The sequence below is a fragment of the Tenrec ecaudatus genome, chromosome 10, assembly GCF_050624435.1.
Source record: "Tenrec ecaudatus isolate mTenEca1 chromosome 10, mTenEca1.hap1, whole genome shotgun sequence".
Classification (NCBI taxonomy): Eukaryota; Metazoa; Chordata; class Mammalia; order Afrosoricida; family Tenrecidae; genus Tenrec; species Tenrec ecaudatus.
Genome location: NC_134539.1, coordinates 63,059,829 through 63,087,824, shown reverse-complemented (window position 1 = coordinate 63,087,824; position 27,996 = coordinate 63,059,829). Strand labels below are relative to the sequence as shown.

Sequence of the window (27,996 nt, the reverse complement as noted above, 5' to 3'; positions counted from 1 at the left end):
TCTTCATTAACTTTTTACTTTCCATTTCACATTTCTGAAAGAGCTCCTTACAAGTAATGTGTTTTATTAGTCAACTACAGTTACAACACAATCATCGTAGATTTCTCCTTCAGTGTTCATGCCACCAAACACAAAACAGAGCAGTGTGTCCTCACTTTGCTGTGAGTCATCACCTTGGATGACTTCTTTGTCCTCGAAATTTTTGTCAGCTTCACAGTTCAGAGGGACAGAATCGAAATCTTTCTCAGAAGCAGACGCCACTGGCCATGGAATAACACACATGGAATGGTCCAGTCGTCCAGGGGGTAAGAAAGTATCAAATTTAAGCAAGGTCCAATGCTGCTTTTCTATGTTAGAAAAAAAACAGGCTTTGTATTAGATTTCCATAAATGCCCAGTGATGAATATTAGCCACGTTTTCAACAGAAACGGGAGACATTGCAAACAGCTAATGACAATATTACTGCTTTGATGTCATTCTCTACTAACTTGGTTATTCCTTTGGGTTCAGATGTGGAGGGCCCAACCTGAAACACCAAGGCACTGTCGTTTTCCTGAAGCTATGCCTGTTACAGAACCAAGGTGACACTCACCTATGTGGTACTGGTACATGCTGTCCAGTGCTCCCGTGGGAGCCATTCCTCCAAAGATGTACACATGCTTCCCCACAACCACAGCTGAATGGGCAGCACAGCCAGCAGGGGCAGCCCCACTGGGACTCAGCTTCTGCCATTTCATATCATCTGCCGAGAGAGAGAGACAGGATTTGGGTACAGTGCATGCTAAAACTTGGTTTCCAGCTTCTGGTCTGACCCCTGCAGTTTTCTCAGAGAGATGATAGAGCGAGGTTTAGTGTGCATTCGAATTACTTGGTGGGAGCCTGACGTTCTAATTCGGCAATCCAGAGGGAGGGCCTAGGTAGTTTATACCAGGGGGTTTCAAAAAGTTGGTGCAGAGGTGAAATCTAAAGAATGGAATTTTGCCATGAACTTTTTGAAGCCCCTTCCTAGTTCCAACAAACACCTCAGTAATTCTGATGTAGAGCACATTGGAAAAAAAAATCTTTGATGGCCATCCCCAGGGACTGTTCTGGAAGCTAGCAGATGCGGTCCTGTGTGTGCCTGCCTGCCCAAGCATGTGCACGTATTGTTTAAATTCCTGAAGACTTCTTAGAATGCAGCTTTGTGAGGCAGGCTACACAGAGTCAACTGCCTGAATTCTCATAAGAGCCTTCTGAAACTGAAATGGCTTACTTCTGCTTGTTTCTTACAGATAAGGAAACTGAGCATTAGAGGGGCAGAGAGATAGACCTGTCTTGAGATTCCACAGCTAGAACTGAATGTGAGCCTGACTCCAAAGCTGCTAATCTCCACACTTGTGACTCAGCTGTCTCAAACACTGACTCCTGGTTTTGTAGGGAAATTTGCATCTTGTCAAATAAGTGTTTACATAAAGCAATTTAATAGGTTTAAAGAAGTACTTGTAGGCAAGAAAAATAGGAAGAACTTCCTAAAAATATTACAGAACTATTTATTGGTGTATATTTCGCTGTGTTTATTTTCACACTCACAAAAATCATGAACATCTCCCCATCAAGGATTCAAGAAGGAAAATGCTTTGAAAATGATGATGGCAACACATGTACAAATGTGCTTGACGCAAAAGTTGTAAGAGTACCCAATAAATGTATTTAATAAAAGGAAAAGAAAGAACCACCCCCGCCCCCAAACCCTCCATTTGACTGGCTGCAAGGAAACTTTCAGTAAAGATTGTTTCCACCTATATGTGTAAGAGCCCCTGCATCCTAGCCCTGGATCACCCAGTCCAGTCAAAATTCTAGTCAATGTAGGAATCCCAGAGAACCCAGTGCTAGCCCAATACAAGCATACTGCACAGCAGTTCCCTGTGCCTTCATCCATCAGGGCTGTTAATTCATGGGGACAAAAAGGGACAAATTCCTCAGCCTGAAGGGCTACCTGAGAATGAACCCAGGCCCCCTGGGACACATCAGCCCTGTGGTGATGGGTCTATGTTCTCAATTCTCCTGTTCCCCAGTGGTTTTAGTCATGTTTAGCATCCAATTCTAGAGACCAGTTTCAAAATTCACGGATTGTTATCCATATTCTAATGCCTAAGCGAAAGCTGTGTGGAAAATATATAATGGATATTAAGAAAGAACAGGTTGTTGTGAAGAGCAAAAAAGCTCATGTTTGGAAACCCACGGACGCTCAAAAAATTCATCTATTTCTAAAATTATTCTTTAGACCACAACAGAATTCATTGAAAACCACAGGCTTGTCAAGTTATCCCCACCTTTGAGCAAGATTATATTCTATCAGCACCTTCTGTTTAATTTTAAGATGATAATCCCCAACCCTTACTTACTTATATCGATACAGTGGAGATCATCATAGAATTTGTCCCCTGCTAAGCCTCCATGGATGAAGAGCTTTGTCCCTGCTGCCACCATCACATGACCATGCCGAGGGGATGGGGGTTTTCCAAGTGTCTCTGGCTGTGACCAAGTCAGAGTGTCTAGAACAGTAAATTCATTGACATCAGATGGCAAAGCCATGAAGCAAGAACATGAGAAATACACCCAAGTTTCACCACTTCCCAGCAAGCAGGAAGTGCTTCCCTCTACAGCAGCGGTTCTCAACCTGTGGGTCACGCACAACCCCTTTGGGGGTAGAATGACCCTTTTCACAGGGGTCCCTTAAGACCATTGGAAAAACTTAATTCTGATGGTCTTAGGAACTGAGACACTGCTTCTCTATCTGTCTCCAGGTGGGTCCTCCCACATGTAGATACGACCACATATGGATAACCAGCGTGAAGACTGGTACCCATGCTACACCATGCTGCAAGATAATTTATTTGTAATTAGAAATAAGTAGTTCACAATATATAATTACATACTGTTTGTGATTCATCACTATGCTTTAATGGTGTTGAATTTGTATCAATGAAAATACATTCTGCATATCAGATATTTACATGATGAATCATAACAGTAGCAAAATGACAGTTTTGAAGTAGCAATGAAAATAATTTCATGATTGGGGGTCAACACAACATAAGGAACTGTATTAAAGGTCACGGCATTAGGAAGGTTGAGAACCACTGCTCTACAGTGTCGATAGATAGTCTGGACAGTCTCTGTTTGGACATTTCCAGGGTTGGACAGCTTGTTAACAAGCCTGCCCCTTCTCTTGGGCATCAGGAAGCCATTCCTTGCATTGAATTAAAAAAGACCTCTTTAGCTTTGGCTTCCTTTAAGTTGATTCTGATTCTGACTCATCCAAACCTGAGGCAGAGCAGAACTTTCCCCTGGGGTTTGTGAGGCAGTTAAATCTTTACAGGAGCAGAAAGCTTCATCTTTTTCCTTTGAGTCAACTGGTGGGTTTGAGCTGCTGACCTTGTGATCAACAGCCCAATGTGTAACTCATTCCATCAGGGGTCCTAACAAGCACTTTGTTTTCCTTTTTTCTTTTTCAATCATTTTATTAGGGGCTCATGCAACTCTTATCACAATCCATACATACATCCAATGTATAAAGCTCATGTGTACACTCATTGTCCTCATCATTCTCAGAACATTTGCTCTCCACCTAAGCTCCTGGCATCAGCTCATTTTTCCCCTCCCTCCCCGCTCCCCACTCCCCTCATGAACCCTTGATAATTTATAAATTATTATTTTGTCATATCTTGCCCTGATATCTCCCTTCACCCACTTTTCTCTTGTCCGTCCCCCAGGGAAGAGGTCACATGTAGATCCTTGTAATGGGTTCCCCCTTTCCAACCCACCCTCCCTCAAGCCTCCCGGTATTGCCACTCTCACCACTGGTCCTGAAGGGATCATCCTCTCTGGATTCCCTGTGTTTCCAGTTCCTGTGTGTACCAGTGTACATCCTCTGGTCTAGCCATACTTGCAAGGGAAAATTCGGATCATGATATTGGGGGAGGAGGAAGCATTTAGGAACTAGAGGAAAGTTGTATGTTTCATCATTACTACAGCGCACCCTGACTGGCTTGTCTCCTCCCGGAGACCCTTCTGTAAGGGGATGTCCAGTGGCCTACAAATGGGCTTTGGGTCTCCACTCCACACTCCCCACCTCATTCACTATGATAAGATTTTTTATTTCCCTTTTTTCAAAGGTAATTGCTCTGTTGAAAGAATGAGGACAATCAGATTACTATTAAGTAAAAAGAACAAGACTGACATTGGTAAGGGAGTATTGGAAAATGATTAGAACAAAGGTAGTGGAGCTTGAAATCTGGTTCTCTCACTAAATAAATACATGGCCTAGAGCAAGTTATTCTTTAAACTTTTCTTTATTTACTGGGATTAATACATATATCAAATCATTCCATAGTTCAATCACATTCAGCAGAATTGCGTATTTGCTAAGACAGTTTCCAAACATTCTTTTTCTAGAAGGACCTGTTAGCGTCATCACCCCTATATCCATCCTACCACCACCTCTGTGCCCTTCTCCCCTAAACCCTGATTCTACTTGCTGACTCTACAGGTTCGTCAGTCCAGGTTTTTATTAAACTTTATTTCCTACAGTTGTAAATTGGGTATACATGAAAATACCTACCTATAAGGACTGATGTGCAGATTAAATGAGAAAATGTGGATATAGTACACAAAGTTTTTCAATATATGAGTTATTATACTGTTATCCTAACACTGCAGAGGTGTTCTATGCTAGATAGCTCTTCAAATCTTTAAAGTTGTGCTTATACAAAATTCTGGAAAACCAATCATTTCAACACAATAGAAAAGTCTTAAAGGAGCGCTGCAAAAACTATTCGGAACAAAGGCCAACCAACCAATTTCTCTTTGAATTCCACTTTATGCTATGTCTGCCAGTTGTTCAGGAACCCTGTTGGTGTAGTGGACTGCTAACCTAAGGGCCAGCAGTTTGAACCTACCAGTCGTTCTTTGGGAGAAAGATGAGGCTTTCTGCTTCCGTGGTGATTTACGGCCTTGGAAAGGCCACGGGGACAGTTCGAATCGGTCCTAAGAGTCAGAATCAACTCAATGGCAGTGGGTTTTGCGGGATGTTCACAGACTGTCTCACCCCCATCCAGTCGTTCACAAAACACAATTTAAAATAATATGAAAGGGTTATGTACAATGTGTTTATCATAATGTTTATAATGGAGAACTAGAATTAGTCTATGTACAACAAGAGGTTGAGTTATTGGTATAGCCATAAGGGAATCATGTACATTTATTAAAAATATTAGTTTAGACTTTATGACTATAGGGGGAAATGTATTAAGTGAAAAATACAAGATACATATATTAGACATGGAATTATCTCTGCTATATTAAATAAAAAAGCCTAGAAATACATTGAGATGTTAATTATTAATTTGGAGATGATGGTAGTTTACATACACATATGTGTGAGAGGACTTCAAAAAGTTTATGGAAAATTTGAATTAAAATATAATAGTATTTTTCCATGAACTTTTTGAAGCCCCTTCACATATATACATGTATTTTGTGTTTACTTCTCATCTACATGTTTATATATTCAAAATCGATACTATTTCATTTTTTAAATCTGCTTTAAAAGAATCTCAAAGCCCATTCTTTCTAAAAAGGGAAGACATAGACTGTGAAATATATTAATTCTTCCAATTTGACTTTGTAAATATGAACTTTTGTTACAGCATATTCTTAAGACAAGTTGTAGTTTACTGCAAAATAGAAATGAAAAGCATTTCTGTAAAATTAAATAAAAGCTTTTTATAACTGCTCACTAGTAAGAAAAAAAAATGTAAGTAAATGCTCATTCCCCAAATTGACAAGTGTTCTTACAAATCTTCAATGTTTATGCCATTGTGATTTAGTAATCCTCTCAGCATCTGTTTATACAAACCTTGGTAATATGTGTATAGTGGTACGTACATACAGATGTTCTGTGTAACACTAACTACAATGAATTGTCTGCCACTGAGTTACTTCTGATGCATGGTGACCCTGTAGAGGATGGTAAAACTGCCCAGGGGGTTTCCGAGACGGTAACTCTTTAAAGGAATAAAAAGCCCCACCTCTTTCCCACAATGTTACATAGTTAACTAAAAGTCACTCAATAGGCAAATGACTGAATGAATTCAGCATACCACACATTTGCATAGAATAAGAAATGACAAAAAATAATACAGCTACCACTTATTAGGTGCTTCCTATGTGCTATGCACTAAATCACATTTAATTTTTATAGTTATTACAGTCAATAGACACTATCATCTTTATTTTACAGACCTGAAGATGAAGACATAGAGAGATTAAATAACTAGTCTAAGGCAACACAGATCTGGTCTCAGTCCATGTCAAGTGCTTCAAAGTTCATGCTTTCAATTGCTACACTCTATAACAAGCCACAAAATATTTGTAATTGGATTCCATGTTTGTGTTTTCAAAGTGTACCTGTAACTTAACATCTTATAGAAAATTCATGTATGTGGGAACTTCAAAAAGTTCATGGGCAAATGCATTAAAATAATTTATAATTTATCAAGGGGTCATGAGGTGGAGGGAAGGGAGAGGAAAAGAGCTGATACTAAGGGCTTAATAGAAAGTAAATATTTAGAAAATAATGATGGCATTATTTTCAATAATGTACAAATATGCTTAATACAATTGATGTATAGACTGTTATAAGAGCTGTAAGAGCCCCAATAAAGTAATCTTTTAATAATAAAAAAATGGAATTTCTCCATGAACTTTTTGACACTTCCCTATATATACATAAGATTTATAACTAAGTACATAAGAAAGCATAGAAATAGGTATAAGGAACCTCTAGTGGGGTAGTGGGTTAAGCACTGGTCACCTAACCACCAGATCAGCAGTTCAAACCAACTAACTAATCCATGGGAGAGAGATGAGGCTATCTATTCCCAAAGTTACAGTCTCGGAAACCCACAGGGCAGTTCTGCTCTGTCCTATAGAACTTCTATGAGTAGGAATTGACTCGAAAGCAAGAGTTTTTAATAGAGTTTACTTCTGTCTGGGGGGTGGAAAGAACAGTTACTTTTTTAACTTTATAAAATTTTAGTTTAAATGTTTTAAAAATCTGAACATTCACACCTTTTTAAATGTAAATTTAATTGTATGGGGGAGATATCAGCCAAGGGATATACCAAATAAGTCTAGAAATGGGACAGGGTTTCATTTTCGAACGTCTGCTTCCTGTATCAGGTAAACCACAAGCTGAATGGCCCTGACCAAGTAATTAGTAGGCCCCAGATCATACTTGCGTCAAAGACATGCAGCTTCACATCCTGCACAGGCTGAGCGCCTCTCTCTCCACCTCCAAAGACATACAGCTGGCTTCCAATGGCTGCCGATGATGAATGGAATGTTCTTGGGGATGGCGCGGGGCTGGTCACCTCCGGAGTTGTCCACATCCTAGTTTCTGGTTCAGAAAGGAAGGTTGCACCTAAAACACCAGGCTTAAAGGTCCTCTCACCTTCACTTTGGGGTCCAGGAGGGTTGCCTTTCAAATTCAAATATTCAGGGCAGCATAGTTCTAAACAGGGACCTTCTGCCCATCAAGGCTAAGGAGGGATAAGGGCAATCCTTATAATTTGTCCATCCATTCTGAAATCCACATGCTTGAAAAGAAAAAACACTTTTTCTACCCCCTTTCCACTCTGCTAACTACCCTGCCCTACATCCATTCAGAAGAGTCCAACATCTAAAAAAAAAATTCATCCCCATTGGAAGCCAGAGAAAATTTCCCAGTCTATGGGTCATCAAGATAAAAGTTAACAATGTTATTGCAGTTTTAGTGGTACAATAGTCTCTACTAAGCACTAAGTATTTGATAGATATGTTTTCCTACTTTACGGATAAACAAAGCAGGATAGGTAATATGGCTAATACATAGCTGAGATGGGTGCCTATCTATTTTCCATTCATCTGACCCAAGAATAAACTTTTACCATATCAACTGGGTAGGTATGTAAAACAAGCACCATCAAACACAGCTGGAGAAAGGATAAACTGGAAAAATCTTCCTGGGGAACTATTTGGTAGCCTGTGTCAAAAGCCTTCTTTTAAGAATGAAAAATGAAATGTTGATCTACCATAGGTTGTTACATATATATTCATAATTGAAAAAAATAATGAAACATTAATCCCATTGAAACAGATGTAGGAATCAAGCATCATCCTTGTACTGTACTGAACCATGCCCTGAGAATTCTTCCATCCTCACTCAGCCCTGGGAGTTGAATGGAAGGTACTCAAAGCTTTTTGCCCATGAAAGCTTCGGGGAACTTCTCTAAGGAAGTAGCGTTTAGAAAATATAAATCTTTTCTTCTGGGTCACAGTGTTGTGAGTAGCACAGTAAGGTCTGAACTCCCGTATTCATGACACCACACCCCATCATGAATGATCTGCCGGGGAAACTCGGTGCCTCTTGTGCAGGTAGCATTTATAACATGTGTGGAATGCAAACACCTACGTGGAGACGAACAAGTCTCAGCCTATATCCAAAGCATTATATAATTGTCTCTATAGCTACAGGTCTTAGAAGAGCTTTTGGACTGTAGCAGGAGTTACAGTGTGCACAACCACAGGGTCAGAAGCTCATGGGATTGTGTTGCTGCCAAGTTAAACACCAACACAGAGAATCCCACGGGCGTCCTGAGACATTCGAGGGGTTTGCCTTAATAACCAAAGTAACTCATTGTCCCAGAACTCAAGAAAGTATCACACTGGACAGTGTAAGACACATATTGGTGTAAGATATGAAACTAATAAGAATTTATAATTTATCAAGGGGTCATGAGGGTGGGAGATGGGGTTAAAAAGAGGAGTTGATACCAAAGGCTCAAATAGGAAGCAAATGTTTAGAAAATAGTGATGGCAACATTACCGTATGCACAAATATGCTTATCCATACAATTTGATGTATGGATTATTATAAGAGCTGTAAGAGCCCCCAATACAGTTATCTTAAAAAGAAAAAGCATTACACTTACATTTATTTGTTCTTGGGGGGGGGTTGGTGTTGCAAAAGGATACAAATCAGAACCAGTCAAAGGGAAAGACCCACTGAGTAAGGTCTGTTGTGATTAGGTACCGTTCAGCTGGTTCTGATTCTGGAGAGCCTATCTATGTGCAACAGAATGAAATACGGCCTGATCCTGCCCTATCATCACAATCATTCTTCTGTTTAAACCCACTGCTGTAGCCATTATAATAAGCCATTCGTCGAGAGCTTTCCTCATTTTCAAAGTTCTTCTCTTTTACCAAGCATGGACTGATTTCTTCTGATAACATGTCCAAAGTACATGAGACAAAGTCTCACCATTTTGGCTCTGAGAAGCATCTGGCTGTACTTCCTGCAAGACAGATCTGCTGGTTCTGTCTGGAAGTCAGGGTGAAGTCCGAGTGGCCTCACATGGGAAGCTTCCATTAGTGTCTCTCAGTAGAGTTACAATGTGTCATCCTTCGCACACTCTCAATGTGTGACAATACACCACACTGCCAACTAGAGAAGCTCCCCAAGTTTGGGTGGGCAAAGCTTTTATTTTTTAATTCTTATTGCAAAGTTTTTTATTAGGGTTGCATTATATGGACTTGATTAAATCCTCAGCCATATAACGGAATTAGATCTCCAGCACTAGCCATGCTCACCCACTGATGTAACACACACACAAAACCTCTAATTCTAACCACGTTGTTTGTTTTTTTCCCTTCCCAGCATTGCTGGTCAAATTCTTTCTTTCTTTTTTTTTTTAATTCTTTCTTAAAAAATATTTTATTGGGGCGCACACAACTCTTATCACAATCCAGACATACATCAATTGTGTAAAGCACCCTTATACATTCGTTGCCCTCATTCTCAAAATTTGCTTTCCGCTTGGGTTCCTGGAATCAACTCATTTTCCTTTTTTCCCTCTCCCTCCCTCCCCCCCTCCCTCATGAACCCTTAATAATTTATAAAGTATTATTTTATCTTATCTTACACTGCCTGGCGTCTCCCTTCACCCACTGTCCTGTTGTCCATCCCCCAGAGAGGAGGTTGTATGTAGTAGATCTTTGTGATTGGTTACTCCTTTCTACCCCCACTTCCTTCCCGGTATCGCCACTCTCACCGCTGGTCCTGAGGGTTTCATCTGTTCTAGATTCCCTGTGTTTCCAGTTCCTATCTGTACCGCTGTGCATCCTCTGGTCTAACCAGATTTGCAAGATAGAATTGGGGTCATGATAGTTGTGGGGGAGGAAGCGTTCAAGAACTAGAGGAAAGTTGTGAGTTTCATTGTTGCTACACTGAACCCTGAGTGACTCATCTCCTCCCCACGACCCATCTACAAGGGATGTCCAGTTGTCTACAGATGGGCATTGGGTCCCCATCATGTGCTCCTCTCATTCACGATATGATTCCCCCCGCCCCCGCCTTAGGTGCTTGAAACCTGGTCCCCTCCGCCCTTCATGATCACACGTTGGTGTGCTTCTTCCATGTGGGCTTTATTGCTTCTGGGAGAGATGGCCGCTTGTTTACTTTCAAACCTTTAAAACCCCAGACGCTATAGCTCTCGATAGCCGGGCACCATCAGCCTTCTTCACCACACTTACTTTATGCACACATTCATCTTCAGCGTTTATGTGAGGAAGGTGAGCACACAATGATGGTTTTTGTTCTTTGGTGTCTGCTACCTGATCCCTTCAACACCTCATATTCACACAGGCTGTGTGCTTCTTCTCTGTGGGCTTTGTTGCTTCTGAGCTAGATGGCCGCTTATTTGCCTTCAAGATTTTAAGACCCCAGACACTATATCTTTTGATAGATGGGCACCATCAGCTTTCTTCACCATGTTTGCTTATGCACATGTCTGTCTTCAGCGATCATGTCGGGAAGGTGGGTATCGTGGAATGACCGTTTAGCTGAGCAAGGTGCTATTGTATTGAGGGAGTGCGCATGAGGAGGCCCAATGTCCACCTGCCACCCTACTACTGAACCTATAAATATACGCACATAGGTCTATTTCCCCATAATCATAAATATATTTACATATGTACATGTCTGTATTTAGGCTTCTCTGTATGTACTTTGCCTCCTACTCCTTTCCTCTATTTCCTTACACTTTCCTCCTGTCCCACTACCATGTTCAGTCTTCCTTCTGGTTTCAGTAATTCCTCTCAGTTACCTTGCCCTTGGTCACTCCCTACCAGTACTCCCATCCCCTCCCTGCCAATGGTTTTGAACCACTCGTTGTTCCCTTGTCCCTGTGTTGGCTGGCCAAATTTTTTATCCCAAAGGTTTATAGATCACATGGCAGGAACTGAGGGCCAAAAACAGTCAGATTTTCTACTACACAATTGCTGATGGAGGTGATTGGGCTAAGCTGAGGCAGGCCGGGGCCCCGCTTCCCTGCACATCCTCAAAGGTCAGCAGTTGCCCCTGGAATGGGGAGACCAAGAAACAGTGCCAGCAATGCCTGACTCCCTGATAACTGGACACCGTAACTGCCAGAACTGATAAACTGCATCCTGGACCATAAACCTCTCTGCTAACATGCTGGGCCATAGACCTTCTCCTGCAGCACATATGTCCCTCACCCTGCTTCCCTTTCAAAACCCCAGTCCCCAGCAAAGCCCGGGATTCCCCGGGGATATTTGCTAGACCATGGGGCTTCGCCCCAGCTCCTCCTAATACAGCTACTTCTGTTTCTGCTCTCCCTTTGTCCTGTCAGTCATCTTTGTCGTCTTCCTGTGCCTCAGTTTATCTCTCACTCAACCTGTGCCACTGTTGATCTTTACAGGAGGTAAGTGGTTAAGAGTTGACTTATTTGTGAAAAATGTCCAGGTTATGAGTAATTAGCAAAATGCTCATTTAAGCAACGAGGCAAATGTGTGTTAACCGTGCATGTGCGCCTATCAAAATAGCAGAGTTTAAAATGATACACTCAGCGCAAGTCAGGGCAGAGTGAAACAAGCGGCACCAAACATGACTGGAGGAAGGATAAGCAGGAAAGCTTTCTTGGGAACGATTTGGTAGCCTGTGTCAAAAGCCTTAAACATGTTAAGGCATGGAAACCAGGTTAGGAATGGAAACAGGGAGGAAGTGGGGCAAGTGAAATTACATTTTAGGGACTTCAATGAATGAGTTGAAGCTTAAAAATGTATGAATGCTGAATTTAAAAGTGATGATCTGCTCTGTAGGTCTACCTACCCACTCACAATATAAACTTTTTTGCACAGTCATGACTTTTATTTAAAAATGAGCAAACAATACTGTACAAGCACTGATATGTAACTCTCTAAACACTTCAGATTTGGTTGGCAAAGACTACATTGAGCTATAAGCATGAGTCTTCCATGTAAAAACCAGATACTAAACTGTAAACAAACAAAACGCTTCTTATTGTTTGCAAATAGTTAAAGTAGGAGATTATAAGTATGCATAGATCCTTAATAAAAGAATTGGCTGTAGAGAATATTCCCCTTTCATAGTATTCCTTTCAACTCCCTGTGGGAGTTACCAAGCACAATAGTTTTTTGGTTTTTTTTTTAAGTTCACAGTATTTAACCTACTCTCTCTCATTCAGAGCCAGAATCCTAAGAAACACAATGACTTCTGAGCAAAGATGTCCACGCCTTGTCACTCACAACAGTACATGTTTATAAGTCTGAATGTCCAACAATAGAGGACTTAGGGTGTCATTATAAAATAGAGCATTTTGTAGCGATCAAGAGCTTATCAAAGCATTGTTAGTAGAAAATAACTTTTGCAGTGACAATGAAATGGAAAGGAAAAGGGCCCAAAAGTGCATAGATAGTTAAATACAAAGAAATGTTATTGAGAACCTTAGCATACAGAACTGTAGCTGACTTCTGTCTAATAAATGTGGATAAGGAATTTGGCTGGTAATGTGGGTTAGTTTATTGTACCAACCTGGTCAATAAACACATGTGTGGTTAATTGAAGGATGGAGGGATAAATGACTCAGTGAGCCACACTTTTCTAGTTCTCAGGTCTCTTGCTTTGTGATGGTTGGACCAGGGTACAGCTGCCTTAGCCAGTTCCCTGATTCAGCTGGCAATGCTCACTTCCTGCAAGACACCCCTGAGGAGAAGCCACATGGACCTACCCCGATGCAGCCCTGGGTGCTGGAGCAGCCGTGTGGAGATCCCTGCCAGCGCTGAAATGCTTACACGTTCACTGATTAGGCTGTCTTCCTGCAGTCGGTGTCATAGTGTATGTTTTATGAGATGGAGGACTTTGTGTTGAACATATGGTGTTGGACACATGGGTTAATGTTGGACTTGTGGGGTTGGGCAGCACTGGGTTGGGATGTTTCTTGATGTGCACTTAACCTTCATATAAAACTCTCTCTTACACCTGAGTTTCTGTGGATTTGATTCTCTAACATACCCAGACTAACACATAATGTTTATTCATACTTTAAAAATATTTTTCTGTGAATAAATTATATTTATAAAGAGAGGACAAGAACAAAATTGTAAAAATGACACAAGAGTAAGTCCACCTTCCACAGGTGGGTCAGCAGCATCCTCTCAGCAGTAACTGTAAGTCCCCACAGTAGGAGACCCACAGTAGGAGAATTTGAATTAGGGTTCAGCACTTACTGATATTTTATATTTTAAAAAGAAGAGGGATGGTTAAGGGGAGGAGAGAAATTGACTTGTGATAATCCAAATCATCTCCAGACATGGTTGAATGTCCCGTTCGGGGCAACATCATCTGTGTTGGAAAACCACTAGTCTGGATCAGCAACTGACTTCTTGATGACACTAGGTGCTGGACCTGAGGTTCTCACTTGGTGAAGTTGTTCTCTGAAGTCCCTTCCAGGTGTGGCACGTAAGGAATTGATAACTGTACATGTTACCAGAGGAGGAAAAAGACTCTTTTTTCCCGTTTCTGCTAGAAGTTAAAATTCCTATTTTCTGTGAGGTCAGCAAAGTTAACCCTCAATACCACTTAAATGGGTTTGGCACACACGTTGGAATTGAACTTATTTATTTATGGAAACAAAATCACTTTGGTTACTTACCAGGATTCAACACTTGTAAACAGTTGCGATTGCCTGACTGGTCGGCACCTCCAAACACCCAGATGCTGTCCGGTGTGCAGGAAGGAATGAAGCTGGCATGTTCGTAGCGGGGCAAGAGGCCCTCCCAGGTGGCTAACTCCCACTGATGTGTCCCTAGAAAACATTTCCACCAGTTCCTTGACAGGGGCTGCTTACACTGATAAAGGTGGGGAGGGTAGTGAGGAGAGGGTCAAAAGCTAAAATGACTAACCATCAAATGACTTAAAGGGAACATGGTCAATTTACAAAAAGTTTCACTTAGGGGGATGTCTGCCTAGTTCATTCACCCTTTTCAATGAACACCATCCCATTTACTAACCATAGGGGCAGATCGTGAAAGACATGTCTGTACCACAACACCCTGGCTTTCTAGCATTGCTAATTGGGTTAGAGGTGGCCATTTGAAGTAAGTTAGGTCAATCAGGTCCTCCTTAAGAATTTAAATGGAATTTGGAAGTCAAACGGATAGTAGGATTTGGATGGTCATCTTCCACCATGTGTGGGGAAGCAAAGAAAACCATGGTGTGGAACAGAGAAGAATGAAGCAGATTCACGTAAGGCAGCAGAGAGAAAGAGGGGGGAGAAAGATGGTTTTTGATAGCTTTCCAATCCCAATTTTGCTGTCTCAGGGCTATACTTCTTGTCTTTAGATTCTGTGCAATACCCTTGTGTCTATATAAATAAATCCCCACTTTTTTTGTGGGTGGTAGAAGGTAGGGATTCAATAGGGGAAATAACCACAATCTTTCACTTTCAAGCAGTTTGTACACTTGAAGGAAAGACAAATTTTAAAAATCATGGGCAATAAGGGTTGTGAAGGGAAATAAGCATGGGAAAGGACAGAGCAGTGTGGAGATACTGGACAGGGTACCAAAAGTACTCCAGGAGTATCAGGGGAAACTTCCCATGAAAGTGACATCTAATCTGGGATATGAAAGATGAACAGCAAACATGCAGATGTGAAGTGCTTTCTGGACAGAGGGAGAAGCATGCAAAGGCTGGAAGGCCACACAGTTCAAGGTGTTCAACGACCTCAAGGCTATTTAGTGTAGCAAAGGAGCTGGGAAAGAATCAAGAAGTGAGACTGGAGAAGATTTTGAACAAGGAAGTAGTTTGTATTTTAGATAGCACCCTTCTGCTGAAGATGGAAAATGGACTCGACTAGAGAGAGAAAAGAGAAACGCAAGTTGAAGTAACAGCTAATGGCGACTTGGCCTTTGGAACTGGAGACACATGGATGGAGGTAATAGATATTTAAGACTTAGTGACTAATTCCATGCACGGATGGCGGAGGTGGGGAAATCATCAATATCTCCCTGAAAATCATTCATTCGTTTGATGAATGAATGGCTGGGTGACTAGCCCTTCCAACAGGTTCTATCCCCCTAATCAAGGAGGTACTCGTGGGGTGAATATGTTCCAAGAGGTCAGCTGAGACTTTAGGGACCTGTCAGAGATGTTCATGCTGCCTGGGAGTGTTCTTGTCATGGCTGGTGGGACAAAGCTCTGCTCTGGCCACATCGGTCAAGCTCCACCACTCCCAGTCTTACCTAGATCCATGGCGTGCACATCTGAAAAGCTTCTGTTTGGATTTGCTCCTCCAACAATGAAGACCTTCCCTCTCTTAGCATCACCAACTGGGGGTAAATACGAGCAGCTGTGGCCAACCCGAGCACAAGGGCTGCCTCCAGGAGGCGTCAAAGTGTACCTGCCAAAGGGAAGATGTGTTCAGGAGGTCTGCGAGGAGACCAATTGCAACCGCGTGCTCTTTCTGTTCCTCTCGAGATCCACTGAACCGAAGGATCTTATTCAGACACACACACTTAATTATCTGTACAGAAGTTTTGGTTTTTCAATATTGTCACTACTTTCGTCACACAGTAATCTAGTTGACCTGGATTGGGCTGGTGATTGCTAGGTAAGGAAACTCAGACCCACAAACGTTCAACGCTATGTCTAGGAACAGGATGGTGATTACAAATGTGTTTATGAATCAAAACAAACTTAATTCAAGTTGCTGAGCTGGGACTTGAATTAGGTTTGTTTGATTCACAAAACACGTTTGTAACCATTATCTTGTTCCTAGACATATGTGTAAGAACATGTGTAATGTTTTGGTAGACACTTCCAACCTTTCTGAACCTTGCTGCATTTCTACAATGAGGACGGCAATACTCTTACCTCAAATCCAAAACAAACAAACAAAATCTCCCAAACTCACTGCCTTTAAGTTGATGCCAACTCATAATGACCTTATCAGAAAGAGTGAAACTGCCTCTGTAGGTTGCTACTTTATAAAGTAACCTTCGGAGCAGTGGTATTTTCACTGACCTTGTAGTAAGCAGCTCAGTCTGCAGCCCACTATGCCAAAAGGGATCGTAAAGTCTAAGCCAGGTCGTAGTGCGTGAAAGGCTCGGAAGTGCTAACTGGCGCTTTCTATGTAGCCATAGATTGGAACGCACAGCCCCAAGTCCTGTCAATAGCCAGAGATGCTTCCCCTTTATCATGAAATACTTTCCTGAATTTATTGATTTCAAAAGCTTGTCCAGATTATTCACGAAGCTCAATATGATGGATGGAAAAGCTAGGACTTTGAAGAGTAAAATACAGCATCTACTTATTCTACTCTCTGAAGTTATTCTGCATGCTGATCGAGAGAGCTTCCTGATGGGAAAAGAACATTCCGTAGCCATTTATCACGCATGTCTTATCTGACCTCTCTGGTATTTAGTTGCTAGGAGTCTAAATTGACTTAATGGCAGAAAGTTTTGTTTTGGTTTTGGGGTGGGGTTTTTTTGCTCCCCGACCCCTTCCCCCTTCCTATTTCTTTCTTCTCACCTGGCCACATCTGTTTTGTTCTCTACCCATCTTTCTACCTGCTCTGTTGATTTCCTACTCTAATTCCTTCCTAGCCTCCTCCTAATTCTCAGCATCCTTGCGATTCTCTTCTCTTCGGATCGACAAAATTTACTTTCTTCACCCATGCTATAAAGCAGGGAAAGATATGCACAGTATGAGAACATATCACAGGTGGATCTTACTCTATAAGGACAGGTGAGGAACTAAAGGGTGGTCAGAGAAGGTTTCCTGAAGAATCATCATTTGAACTCAGATCTGAAGTATGAATTAAAGTCAGCTATGCAAAGAGAAGGATAAGAGATAGGGAAAGACTAGTTCTGGGAGAGAGATCAGCGTTACAGTGCGAGGGATGGCTTCTATGCCGCCTTTCTCATCATGGTCTTATAATTCCCATCAAATGATTAGGTGAAGCCCACTGCCACTGATTTGATTCTAACTCATGGTGGTGACCCCACCGAATAAAACAGAACTGCTCTTAAATGTTTCCAATATTATCAATCTTTATGGAAGCACGTTTCATCTTTCTCCCGCAGTGGCCAATCTTGTAGTTAGCAGGCTTATCCCAGAATATAACCAAGGAGCTAACAACTGAGTAGTTCCTGATCTTGAATTGCAAACTGCCACTTCCCTAGTAAACCTTGTGATTGTCAGCATTGTCTGAGTGGCCACTGCAAGGAAATCTCAAACCCAGCAGAGGAGGAAGGAGGGAGGGAGGGAGGGAGGGAAAGGAGCTGTGTCTGATCTTGTCCTCAGAGGAATCAGCCTTGAACTGTTAGAGCTGATAATGATTCTCTGACACCCCAGTGAAGTTGGAGGAGGAGGCCAGATTACTCGGGGTGGGGACCTCACTTCATTTTCACGAATGCAGTGCCGCCCCAGTGGGACTGTGAAAGATGTGTTGAAGGAATAGAAAGAGAAGATAGGAACAAGTAAGAACATTTGAGGTTGGAAAGATAGACAGGAATAGATTGATAGATTGTGCAGGGCCCAATGGGTCACTTTACATAGTCTGGTTTTATTCAAAGATCAAAGCAGAGACATGAAAAGGTTTTAAGGTAGGGCAAGTCATGGTCAGATTTATGCTGGGTACAGAGTGAGAATGAACTCAGGACAAACAGAAGAGAGGTTCTCCTCCAGGATCCCATGAAGACACTGCCTGCTCCCCATAGCCTTCTATGACAGCGACAGTGTTGGAGCGGAGGATGCCAGATGGTCAGTGCTTTCCTCTTCCTGGTAAACGGAGTTTCATAAAACCAGCATCTGCTCGGTGGTAATTACTGCCCTACTAGTTTTCCTCCAAAAACCTTCTTCAGACACTTTGAGCCTCATTACCAGAAACTGCAGACAGTTTCATCTCTACCTTTTGTTGATTAAATGCTAGCAAACTTCTTATAAATGTGAAAAATTCAGAGTTTTTTTTGTTTTGTCTTTTTGCATCCAACTCCTTTCTTTACAGACCATGTTGCTTTCCTAGGCTTGTCTCCAGGCTCCAAGACAGGCAACAGCTGCATGGTGTCCTATGCCTAAGAGAGAAAAGAATTCTGTAGCCATTTATCTTTTTCCTAAAACAAAGAACAAACTAGGCCACTTCCCTTCTGTAAACCTTTCCGGTTGAATATATCAGTTTCAATTGACTAAGCATCCCAACACAACTACAGGACATAATTTTTTTGGGGGGGAATGGTGGGACGGTGGTGATAAAGTTTTGTGATTCTCATCGGGGACTAGCACCTATCAGAATTAAATTTTCAGAGCTTGTAAGATGGTTACCAGGGGGTTAAAACTTCTAAAAGGCTGAGAAATCCTGAACTTTAGAATCCTGGCCTCAGCGAGGCATTTGAGGCTTTCTGGTCTCCACCTTCTTTCCCAGATAACACCCCATCATCTTCGGCTGCATTTTATTAGGCTTGGTGCTGCTCCTCTAATAGCAGGCCTTGCATAATTTGCAAGCTGTTTTCCTACCTGCACTCTCCATTCCCTCCTTGTCAACCTCCAACCCCCAGACCCACAAAAGGAACAAACTCACTGCTGTTGAGCTGATTCTGATTCATATTACCCTGTAGGATAGAGTAGACTGCTCCATGAAATTTTGGTGAACATCATCTTCAGAAGAGGCATCCTCATATTTCTCACCCAAAGAGACTGACTGGGTTTGAACTACAGACCTTGAGGTGAGCAGTCCACACACCCTCAGGCCCTTAGTTTCAAATGTCCCCTCCTCAGTGAAGCCTCACCTGATTTGCTTTCTGCTGCTTCTTCTTCTTCAGGACTCTGAAGAGATCTGTGAAGCAATCAGCATTGCAGGGATCACTCTGCATGTCATATCTATTTTACGTCTCTAGAGAGGATGTGAAACTACTTTCCACTAGCCTAAATTCCAAGAGAAGTGGGCCTGGCAGAGTCTTGGAGCCGCCTATCTCCAGAATCTATCGACGGGCCAGGCATAGTGTAGAAGTGAAAGGTGAATGAATGAAGAAATGGAATTAACGGACAGAGAGATGAATATAGACCTGCAGCTTATGCTACTGAGGTCCTCCAAGTCAAGCGCAGCCCGGTGAGGTTTGTGCGTGGAAATTTCTCCCAGCCCACCCACTTCCAGGTCCTTCCCCGCCTGGCAGCTCTTGGGGGAAAGAGGCAGAGTCAGGAGAGAACAAGCTGATTCTTTCCAGTCAATGTGGCCAGGCCAGAGGTGAAGGACTTCTTTCCAGGCCCTTCCACTCAGCCTAGGCCACCGGTCGAGAATCACATCAGATCTCTGTTCTGCAGGCTTACTAGTGGCATCTTGCGTTATACCTGCCTGCGCCCAGGCTCTGCCCTCTAGTGGGGGTGGGGGACTGGGATTATGGACTCTGCATGCCTCTGTCCCAGGGGGAGTGGTCCCAGGCCAACTGCTCCCCTCTCCCTTTGCTCCTCCCCTCTGTCCAGTCCCCAGAACAAAGTCCTAGTTTCAAAGGGGGCAGGGAAAAGTCCTTACACATCTGGGGTGTCTGTCAGGCTGTGCCTTTCTGGAGAACCAAAAACAACAACAACAATAAACCACTTGGCAGTCCCAGAAGTACTGCTTCAAGCGGGGTACATAAACAAAGGCTACTTGGAAACGGCTTACAAGCGGGATGCCCGTGGTTGAGTATCTATTCAGGTGGCCCAAATGATCTCAGGACTTGGACTATTGTAAAAATGGCTACAACTGGTGTCTGAAGGATAAAATTCAGTGTTTTCCTAGGTGAGAAATCGTTTTCCATAGTTCTTAGGTTAGGAGTCAATTCCAGCTTTAGACTTCTGAGCTATCCAATTCATTCTATAAAAACCATACTGGAGCACCACTGACCAGAACAAAGGTGACCCCAGCCTTCAGAAGATTACAGTCTAATGAGACTTTTTATTAAACAAACATACATACACAGCCTCCAAATAATAGTTATAAAAAGTGCAAGAAATAAAAAAATTCATGAATAAGCTACATATCTCTATGCTTAAATGTCCTTTTGTAAATGCCAAGAAGTAAATTCATCTCAGAGAGTGGCAGGCATACCTGAAATAACATAGGGTGCTCAGCCCGGATGCAGTTGGCCCTCTGCCACGGTAAGACTATCGCTTGCTATGCGTTCATTTGCAGAATGTCTGGCAAGTTCATGATCATTGGTTTCCTTGGGACTTCCGGAAAACAAACATGTGGCTCACCTATGACAGTTCTAGAGACACTGCTGAGATCTGAGGCCAGCCCCTGTGCCCTAGGACATAGAGGAAAAGCCAACAGCTGAAGGTGGACGCTACAGGAGTTCCTGGAGTACAAAGAGGAAATGAAGTCACTAGTGAGACAGACACCCTCAGACACAACCCTCAAAACCACTACAGCTGTGGCCAAGTCAATCTGGACTCACAGTGACCCTAGAGGACAGAATAGAGCTACCCTCAGAGGGTCTCCATGTGCAGTGCTGGTGGGCTCGCACCAATGACTTTTCGATTAGCAGCTGAGTGCTTCCTCACTGCTCCAACAGGCGTACTGGAGCTCAAATCCTGGCTCCAGCACTAAGTATTGAATTCGATGACTTTTGGAAAGTTCCTTACTCTCGGAGTCTGAGTTTTCTCATTGATGGGAACATCCCCTTTAACTGCCTGCCAAAGAGTTGAGGAGTATTCTGTCTGTCATTGTGGTCTCCTCTGGGAAAGAAAACCAAAGCCAGGCTGGCTCTGCCATATGTCCATGCGCAATGTGCATTCAGAAGGATATTTTTCTCAAAGTGCAGAATGCTCTGATACCCCCTGTGCTTTTTTACTAGACCTACTTCAAGGTGCTGTGCTGAAGTTACGCTTAAAGAAGAAAAACTGGAAGGGGTCTGAGGGGCAAATAGGAACCAATTTTCATTGTGGGACCTATGCTGTCAACCAACAATTACACGTGAGGGCTGGAAACTAAGGCCCAATGAAGTGAAAATGAGTTTCCCTTGTTAAGTGGCAGAACCAGAAGCCCCTATCTTCAGGGATAGGCAAGGAAGCAAGCTCAACACAAAGTCTGCGTGCCACGTCACCTGATGTAACGATCACCTCTTGCCAAGGCTCACCCAACAACGATGCTTATTTTCTCTCCTTTCTGGGGAGTATGTCAGGAATGAGGTGTGCTCAGTACATTAAAGCAAGTTGGTAGGAGGGAGCTTCTTGCTTTCAGTTTTGTAAAGTGAAGCCTCTCGTCTATTTTAACAGACAGGCACACTAGCAGCTGTCATCACTATTCTGCTTGCAGACCCATCAGCAGAGGAAGACAAGGTTGCTTTCCTTCGAAGCAATCTACAGTCTATAAGGAAGGCTCATGTCCATCTCTCTACTTGTCCAGAGATTGAGAGATGAAAAGTGAAGTTCCAGCTTTCCAAAGAGGACTGTCATTAAATAATAAGGTCATTAAATAATAGTATCAACATTTCTTCACTTGAAAATTTTTCTCCAAGATACGCTGAGCTCATATTCCCCTCCTAACGTATTAAATGTTACCTCATCTGAAAGACAATGATGTCTGCCAAGCACTCCGCTCTAACACTCAAAGTGTACTTACTCAGTGCTAGACACTGCTTTAAGCACATAAAACTCTACTAAACCTCAGGATAAGCCTCTTCATAAGAGGTAGATAGTATTCTCACCTCCCTAAAGAAGTTGAGAAAAATAAAGCACAACGAGTGTAAGTAGTTTGCCCTAAATCATACACCTACTAAGTGGCAGAGTTGGGATTTGAAGAACATGGATCATCTGGTGCTGGAGCTTATACACTTTACTAAATTGGCCTATTTTCACTCCATTAAAAAATGCACAGTATTCCTCCTTTCCATTTTTAGTACTAACCATAATTTGCAGTGAACTATTTGTTCATTAATTACTTATTATTTGTCTTCCCTAAACAAACTCCAAGGTCCAGAAGGCCAGGGATCGTAGATGTTTTAGTCACATGATAGGTATTATACAATGATTAGTTAAATGAATAAAGAACTAAATGCTATGGGTAGCATTCATTCTGCAACATTTAATTTTTAAAAACTGTGTTTTAGGTGAAAGGCTCACAGCACATAGCATTCACATCTAACAATTTCTATACACCTTTCTCTGTGACATTGGCCATTGGTTATACTCTTCATAAGGTGTTAACTTTCTCTTTGTATGATTTCCATCTCTCTGGCGGTGAGGAGCTACGTGACACAACTTCACAAGACCGGCAACTTTTAGGAAATCCCTTTTCCCCAATGACATAAATAGCAACTATACACGTGGATCTCACCAGATGAAATGCCACAGGAATCAAATCAACTACATCTGTGGAAAGAGACAATGGAGAAGTTCAATATAAGTCAAAATAAGGCCAGGGACTGACTGTAGAACAGACTATCAAATGCTTAGATGTAAGTTTACTTTGAAGTTGAAGAAAATTAAAACAAGTTCAGGAGGGAGGGGAAAAAAAGAGGAGCTGATACCAAGGGCTCAAGTAGAAAGACAATGCTTTGGAAATGATGATGACAACCTAAGTACAAATATGCTTGATATGATTGATGTTATATGAGCTCTTAAGAGCCCTCAATAAAAGATTTTAAAAAACATAAAATAAAAACAAGCAACCATTTAAAAAAAAAAAGAAAGAAAATTAAAACAAGTTCAAGAAGGCCAAAGTCCGACTTTGAGTATATCCCACCTGAATTTACAGAAAAATTTGATTTAGAATAGATTTGATATTTTGAATACTAATAACTGAAGACCAGGTGAGTTATGAGATGTCTTAAGATGGGACACGAAGAAAACATAAGGTTATTAAGACAGGAAAGAAAGAAAAGGCCAAAATGAAAGTCAGAAGAGACTCTGAAACGTTTTCTTGACTATAGAGAGGTAAAGTGAATGGAAGAAATCAAGTAAAGAAGTAAACAAAAGATTTCAAAGGACTACTTAAAAAGACAGACTATTATCCCGAAATGTGCAAAGACCTGGAGTTAGGAAACCGGAAGATAAGAACACACTCAGTATTTCTCAAGTTGAAATAATCAGAGGACAAATTCAAAATCTGAGATGCAATACTGAAGGGTTCTATGGGTACAATGCTCCTCAGAAGTAAGGATAGTGAGACTTTGTCTGACATTCTTTGGCTATCTTATGGTAGAGGGTTAATAAAAAAGAGGAAGATCTTCAACAAGATGGATTAACACAGTCGCTACAACAATGGGTTCAAACATCACAACTGTGAAAATGGCACAAGAGTGGGCAGTATTTCCTTCTGTAGTCCGTGGGTCACTCTGTGTCGGAACCAGCTTGATGGCACGTTTAACGACAACATGTGAAAAATATTGAACGATACAGTTAGCATAAAAATCAGATGGAAGAAATACACAAAAACACTTTGCCATAACCCCAAACTGGTACATGGTCAGTCATTTCAGGAGGTAGCATATGATCAAGGACTGATGGTCTTGAAGGAAGAAGTTCAAGATACAGTGAAAAAACTGGTGAAAAACAAAGTGGTGTTTCCATATCTCTTTTCTAAGGATTGCAACTCAATGCAGAGAAAACCAAAATCCTCACAAGTGGACCAATAGACAAGATCATAAAAAATAGAAAATACTGAGTTGCCAAGAATTTAATTTACTTGGATTCAACAGTCAAGAAATCAAACAACGTATCGCATTGGGTAAAAGATGTTGCTCTGAGGACTAAGATGTCCCTGACCCAAATCAATCACCTCATGTGTATGTGAAAGTTGGACAACGAATAAGGATGACCAAAATAGAATCGGTGCATTAAATTATGGTGCTGGCATAAAATACTTAAAGTCCCATGGGCAGCCAGAAGAACAACCCAACCTGTCTTGGAAAATGCACAGTTAGAAGTGAGGATGGCAAGACGCTGTCTCATCCACATTGGACATGCTATCAGGAGAGATCACCACAACTCTGAGGATGGTGCAGATGGGCAGGGTTTCATTTGGTTGTGTGTGTGTAAGTTCTGAGTCAGAACTGACAACATCTCACATTAACAGTGGGATATAAAAAACCCCAAACAAACCAGTGGGGTATCTTTTCTAGTTTTAGCCTAAACCTTTGGGTCTTTGAGCCATTTTGAGTGTTTATAAATGGGAGTTATGGATCCTGATTAATTTTTGTATGTATGGATATCCTCTTTTGCCAGAATCATTTGTTGAAGAGACTCTTCTTCATTGAATAGACCTTGACCCTTATGCAAGATCATCTGCCTGGAGATGGATAGACTAACATCTGGATTGTCTATGTGTCTATCATTGTACCAATGCCAGGCTGATTTGATTACCAGAGCTGTGTAGTAAATATTGAGAATGGAAATGAAGAAGCTCCCGACGTTGCTCTTCCTTGATATTGCTTTAGCTATTTGGGATTTCTTGCCATATAAATTTGAGATGTTATTCCATTTAATGAAAGAGTGTTGCCTGGGTGTGGACTGGGATTGCTCTGTACCTATACATTGTTTTGGCGAGTAATCACAGTTTCACAGTGTTAGCATTTCCAATCCCTGGTCACGGAACATTCTCCCTTTTATGTACATTTCTTTTAGTTTCTTGCAGTTGTATATTAGAGTTTTCTTTATATAAGTCTTTCACATTCCTGGTTATGTTTATTCAAAGGCATTTTACCCTGGTAGGGGTAAATTATATGGGCTTCTTGATTTCCTTTTCAGAATCCTCATTGTTAGGGTAGAGGATTTTTGTGTGTTGGTTGTGTGCCCTGCATCTTTGCTAAATCTTTCTATTCTAGTAACTCTGTTGTGGAGCCTGTGTGATTTTTCTTAAAATTTTTTTCAACAGTCTTATTGGCATATAATTCACATATCATACACTAATAGTTCAGTCACATCAAGAAGAGTTGTACAATCATCACTACAATCATTTTTAGAATGGTTTCTTCAGTCTTGTACTCATTATTAGCTCCCCATTATCCCTCAACCTCCCCTTCCATGTCCCCAAGGACTATTAATCCAGTTCCTGTCTCTATAGATTCACCTGTCCTGGATATCATAAAAAGAAAAACCTTGAAAAACAAACAAAAATAGCAACAAAAAACTAATAAGAATAACAAAGTAAAACAGATTAAAAACCTCAATAGAAAATGGAAAATATTAAAAACTAGAACAAATTTAATTTAAATGGATCATAAGATTAAATGATAGGGTGCTAAATTTTAACCTAACTATCTGCAACAATCCACTTTTCAATGCATTCTGCACGCTAGCAAGGTTATTCACAGCCCTGCTATGGTCGAGGGAATTCTTCACTAGCTTAATCCATGTGTATTTCCCTTCCCTTCCCCCTTTTAAAAATAGAAACAGTTTCAAAATGGGACTAAAGCGACATCAAATAAGACATTATATTTTGACCTAATGACATCTGTCATAATCAACTTTACAATGCTCTCTGATAACAGGGCTAATCCACCATTCCACAATTATGACTGGAAGGAATTCATTGGAGGCGAAATCAATGTGTGGACTCTACAAATGGATTTTGGGCTTCCCTTGTCTTTCATAACCTTCTGCAAACCAGGTGCTCACGATTTAGACTCTGATATCATTCCTCCCTTTAGAGTTGGGTTATATTATTTACAATCCTTGGATCACATAGGCTGGTCTGCTCCTTCCATTTGGGCTCAGTGGATGCTTCATGTGAATTTTCTATATATAGGATCATGTCCTCTGTTAATATGGATAGTTTCTCTTCTTCCCTTTTCAATTTGGATAGTGTTTATTTTCCTTTATTACCTTTTGTTCTAGCTAGAACTTCCAGTCCAATATGAAATAGGAATGGTGATAAACATAATTTATTTTTAAAATTAATTTTATTTTGAAACAATTTTAATTTATAGAATACCTGTAAAAATAATAAAACTTCACGCAGGGACCTTATTGAAAGTCAGCCTCTCACCCACTGTCATTAAGTCAATTCTGACTCCTAGAGACCCTAGAGGACAGAGTAGATCTGTCTTGTGGATTTTTGAGACTAACTTTTTTATCTTTCACCTACAGAATTAAAAGATAACAGAATTTTCATGAACATTTTAAAGCCCCTCTGTACATATACATACATATACACATATATACACCTAGTCCTCATTTATCCTCATGTGATTAGGTTCTAAAGACCAGGCACTATGCGAAAATCAGAAAACTCACCCTTAGGTAAAAATAGAGGATGGTCACATCAGATCACAGATTTGAGGATGACTACATGATAACTGCTAAACTACGTTATCACATAATTGCCAAATTATATCATTACATCATTGCCAGACCATTAGAATCAGCATGATTTACTCTCATCTTGGACCTTAGTGTTTGTTTCTGCCAGGCAAACGTCCTTGATGAGGAAAATGATGGGAGAATTGATTTCTTGCTGTTGTCATAGATGTGAAATGTCAGATAATCAGATAGTTGGTAAGTGAGGGGCAGGTGTGTATACTCCTATGCATACATCTGTGCCCCTGTGGGACCCACACAGCAGTGTATTGAAGCCAGTACATCTATTTCCCAGTCTTGGCTCCACCGTTTATTCCTTGTACCATTAGGACAAGTATTGTGACCTCTCCTGCTTATTATCGATCTTTAAGAGGAATGAATAACATAACTGCATCTGAATATCTGTTTCCCATCCTTCCAAGAAGAAAGATCGGTCACTGGTGGCGCAAGGTTTTAACAGGGCCTTCCACAGGTCACCATGGTCAAGCTTACCCGATTTTAAACTAGGGATGTTCTAGTAAGACAGAGAGGAGAGTGCTTTGAAAAGTCGCAATGAGAAACCAGAAGAAGGTTAGGGGAGCTTACTTCGTCGTTTTTCATCAGAAAATCCTCGTTGTCTCCCCAGAGGTGAGAAATCTGGAGGGGGGGTGGGGGGAGAGAAATAAAAGAGGCATCGTTGGTCATAAATGCAAACTACAAATCCCAGCAGTCCCCGCGACAGGCAGTTACGGGTCCCGGCAGGTCTCACTCACTGGGCTGAAGGGGTTCTCGGCACCCCACAGCTCGGGTTCCGCCAGAAAGGGCGTGAGCCGCGCTGAAGCAGCCGGGGGAATCGGGTCAAGCTTTAACGTCGCTGCGCAGACGCCTCTCTCAAGACCGGACGTGACGTAGGGGAGTTCCGGCTTCGGCCTCGCCGCTGCCGCCGATACTACAGCCTCCCCTGCCGCCGCCGCCGCCGCCGCCGTCTTTGCGGCTTGGTTTTCTAAAATGGCGCCCTTAGACCTGGACAAGTATGTAGAGATAGCGCGACTGTGCAAGTACCTACCAGAGAACGACCTGAAGGTGAGCCCGGCCCGGGCGGGAGCCCTACTTGCGGGGCTCGCCCCCTTCCGGCTGTGGGGCTCCCGCCGGCCCGCCCTTCCTCCCCCCGCGGTACCCCGCCGGGTATCCCGTCCCGTCGCGGTCGCGGGCCCAGTCCGGTGCCAAGGCACCCAGTCTGACCTGGGGTCACGCGGCGAGCCTGGGCGTCTCAGCCCCTCGAATGCCATCCTGGGTCCCTCAACGGGGATCCTGAGGGAAGTCGCGGTCCCTGTCCCAGAGT

The 27,996-nt window shown here is 42.0% G+C and overlaps 2 protein-coding genes across 6 annotated transcripts in view; one reads left to right on the top strand and one right to left on the bottom strand.

Annotated features, from left to right (window-relative positions):
• Positions 1 to 44: 44 nt before the first annotated feature.
• On the bottom strand, positions 45 to 27,684 carry RABEPK (Rab9 effector protein with kelch motifs). 5 transcript variants are annotated; one of them, XM_075560501.1, is made up of 11 exons: positions 27,428 to 27,684; positions 27,261 to 27,311; positions 20,634 to 20,734; positions 19,187 to 19,233; positions 18,411 to 18,475; positions 15,644 to 15,801; positions 14,055 to 14,207; positions 7,280 to 7,441; positions 2,385 to 2,534; positions 593 to 742; positions 45 to 347 (listed from the first exon to the last, which is right to left on the bottom strand). In XM_075560501.1, exons 5-11 carry the CDS (start codon positions 18,461 to 18,463, stop codon positions 67 to 69), a joined length of 1,107 nt encoding a protein of 368 aa, XP_075416616.1. In that variant the 5' UTR covers positions 18,464 to 18,475; positions 19,187 to 19,233; positions 20,634 to 20,734; positions 27,261 to 27,311; positions 27,428 to 27,684; the 3' UTR covers positions 45 to 66. The 5 variants fall into 5 exon arrangements, with proteins under 5 accessions (XP_075416616.1, XP_075416617.1, XP_075416615.1 ...); XM_075560502.1 differs by having other exon boundaries at positions 20,634 to 20,683; XM_075560500.1 differs by lacking the exon at positions 20,634 to 20,734 and having other exon boundaries at positions 27,428 to 27,683.
• The window catches only part of PPP6C (protein phosphatase 6 catalytic subunit), a 35,050-nt gene continuing 34,581 nt past the window's right edge, over positions 27,528 to 27,996 (top strand). The window contains exon 1 of the mRNA XM_075560505.1: positions 27,528 to 27,737. Within this exon, the coding sequence (XP_075416620.1) occupies positions 27,663 to 27,737 (75 nt within the window). The 5' untranslated portion in view covers positions 27,528 to 27,662. The remainder of the gene's footprint in view (positions 27,738 to 27,996) is intronic.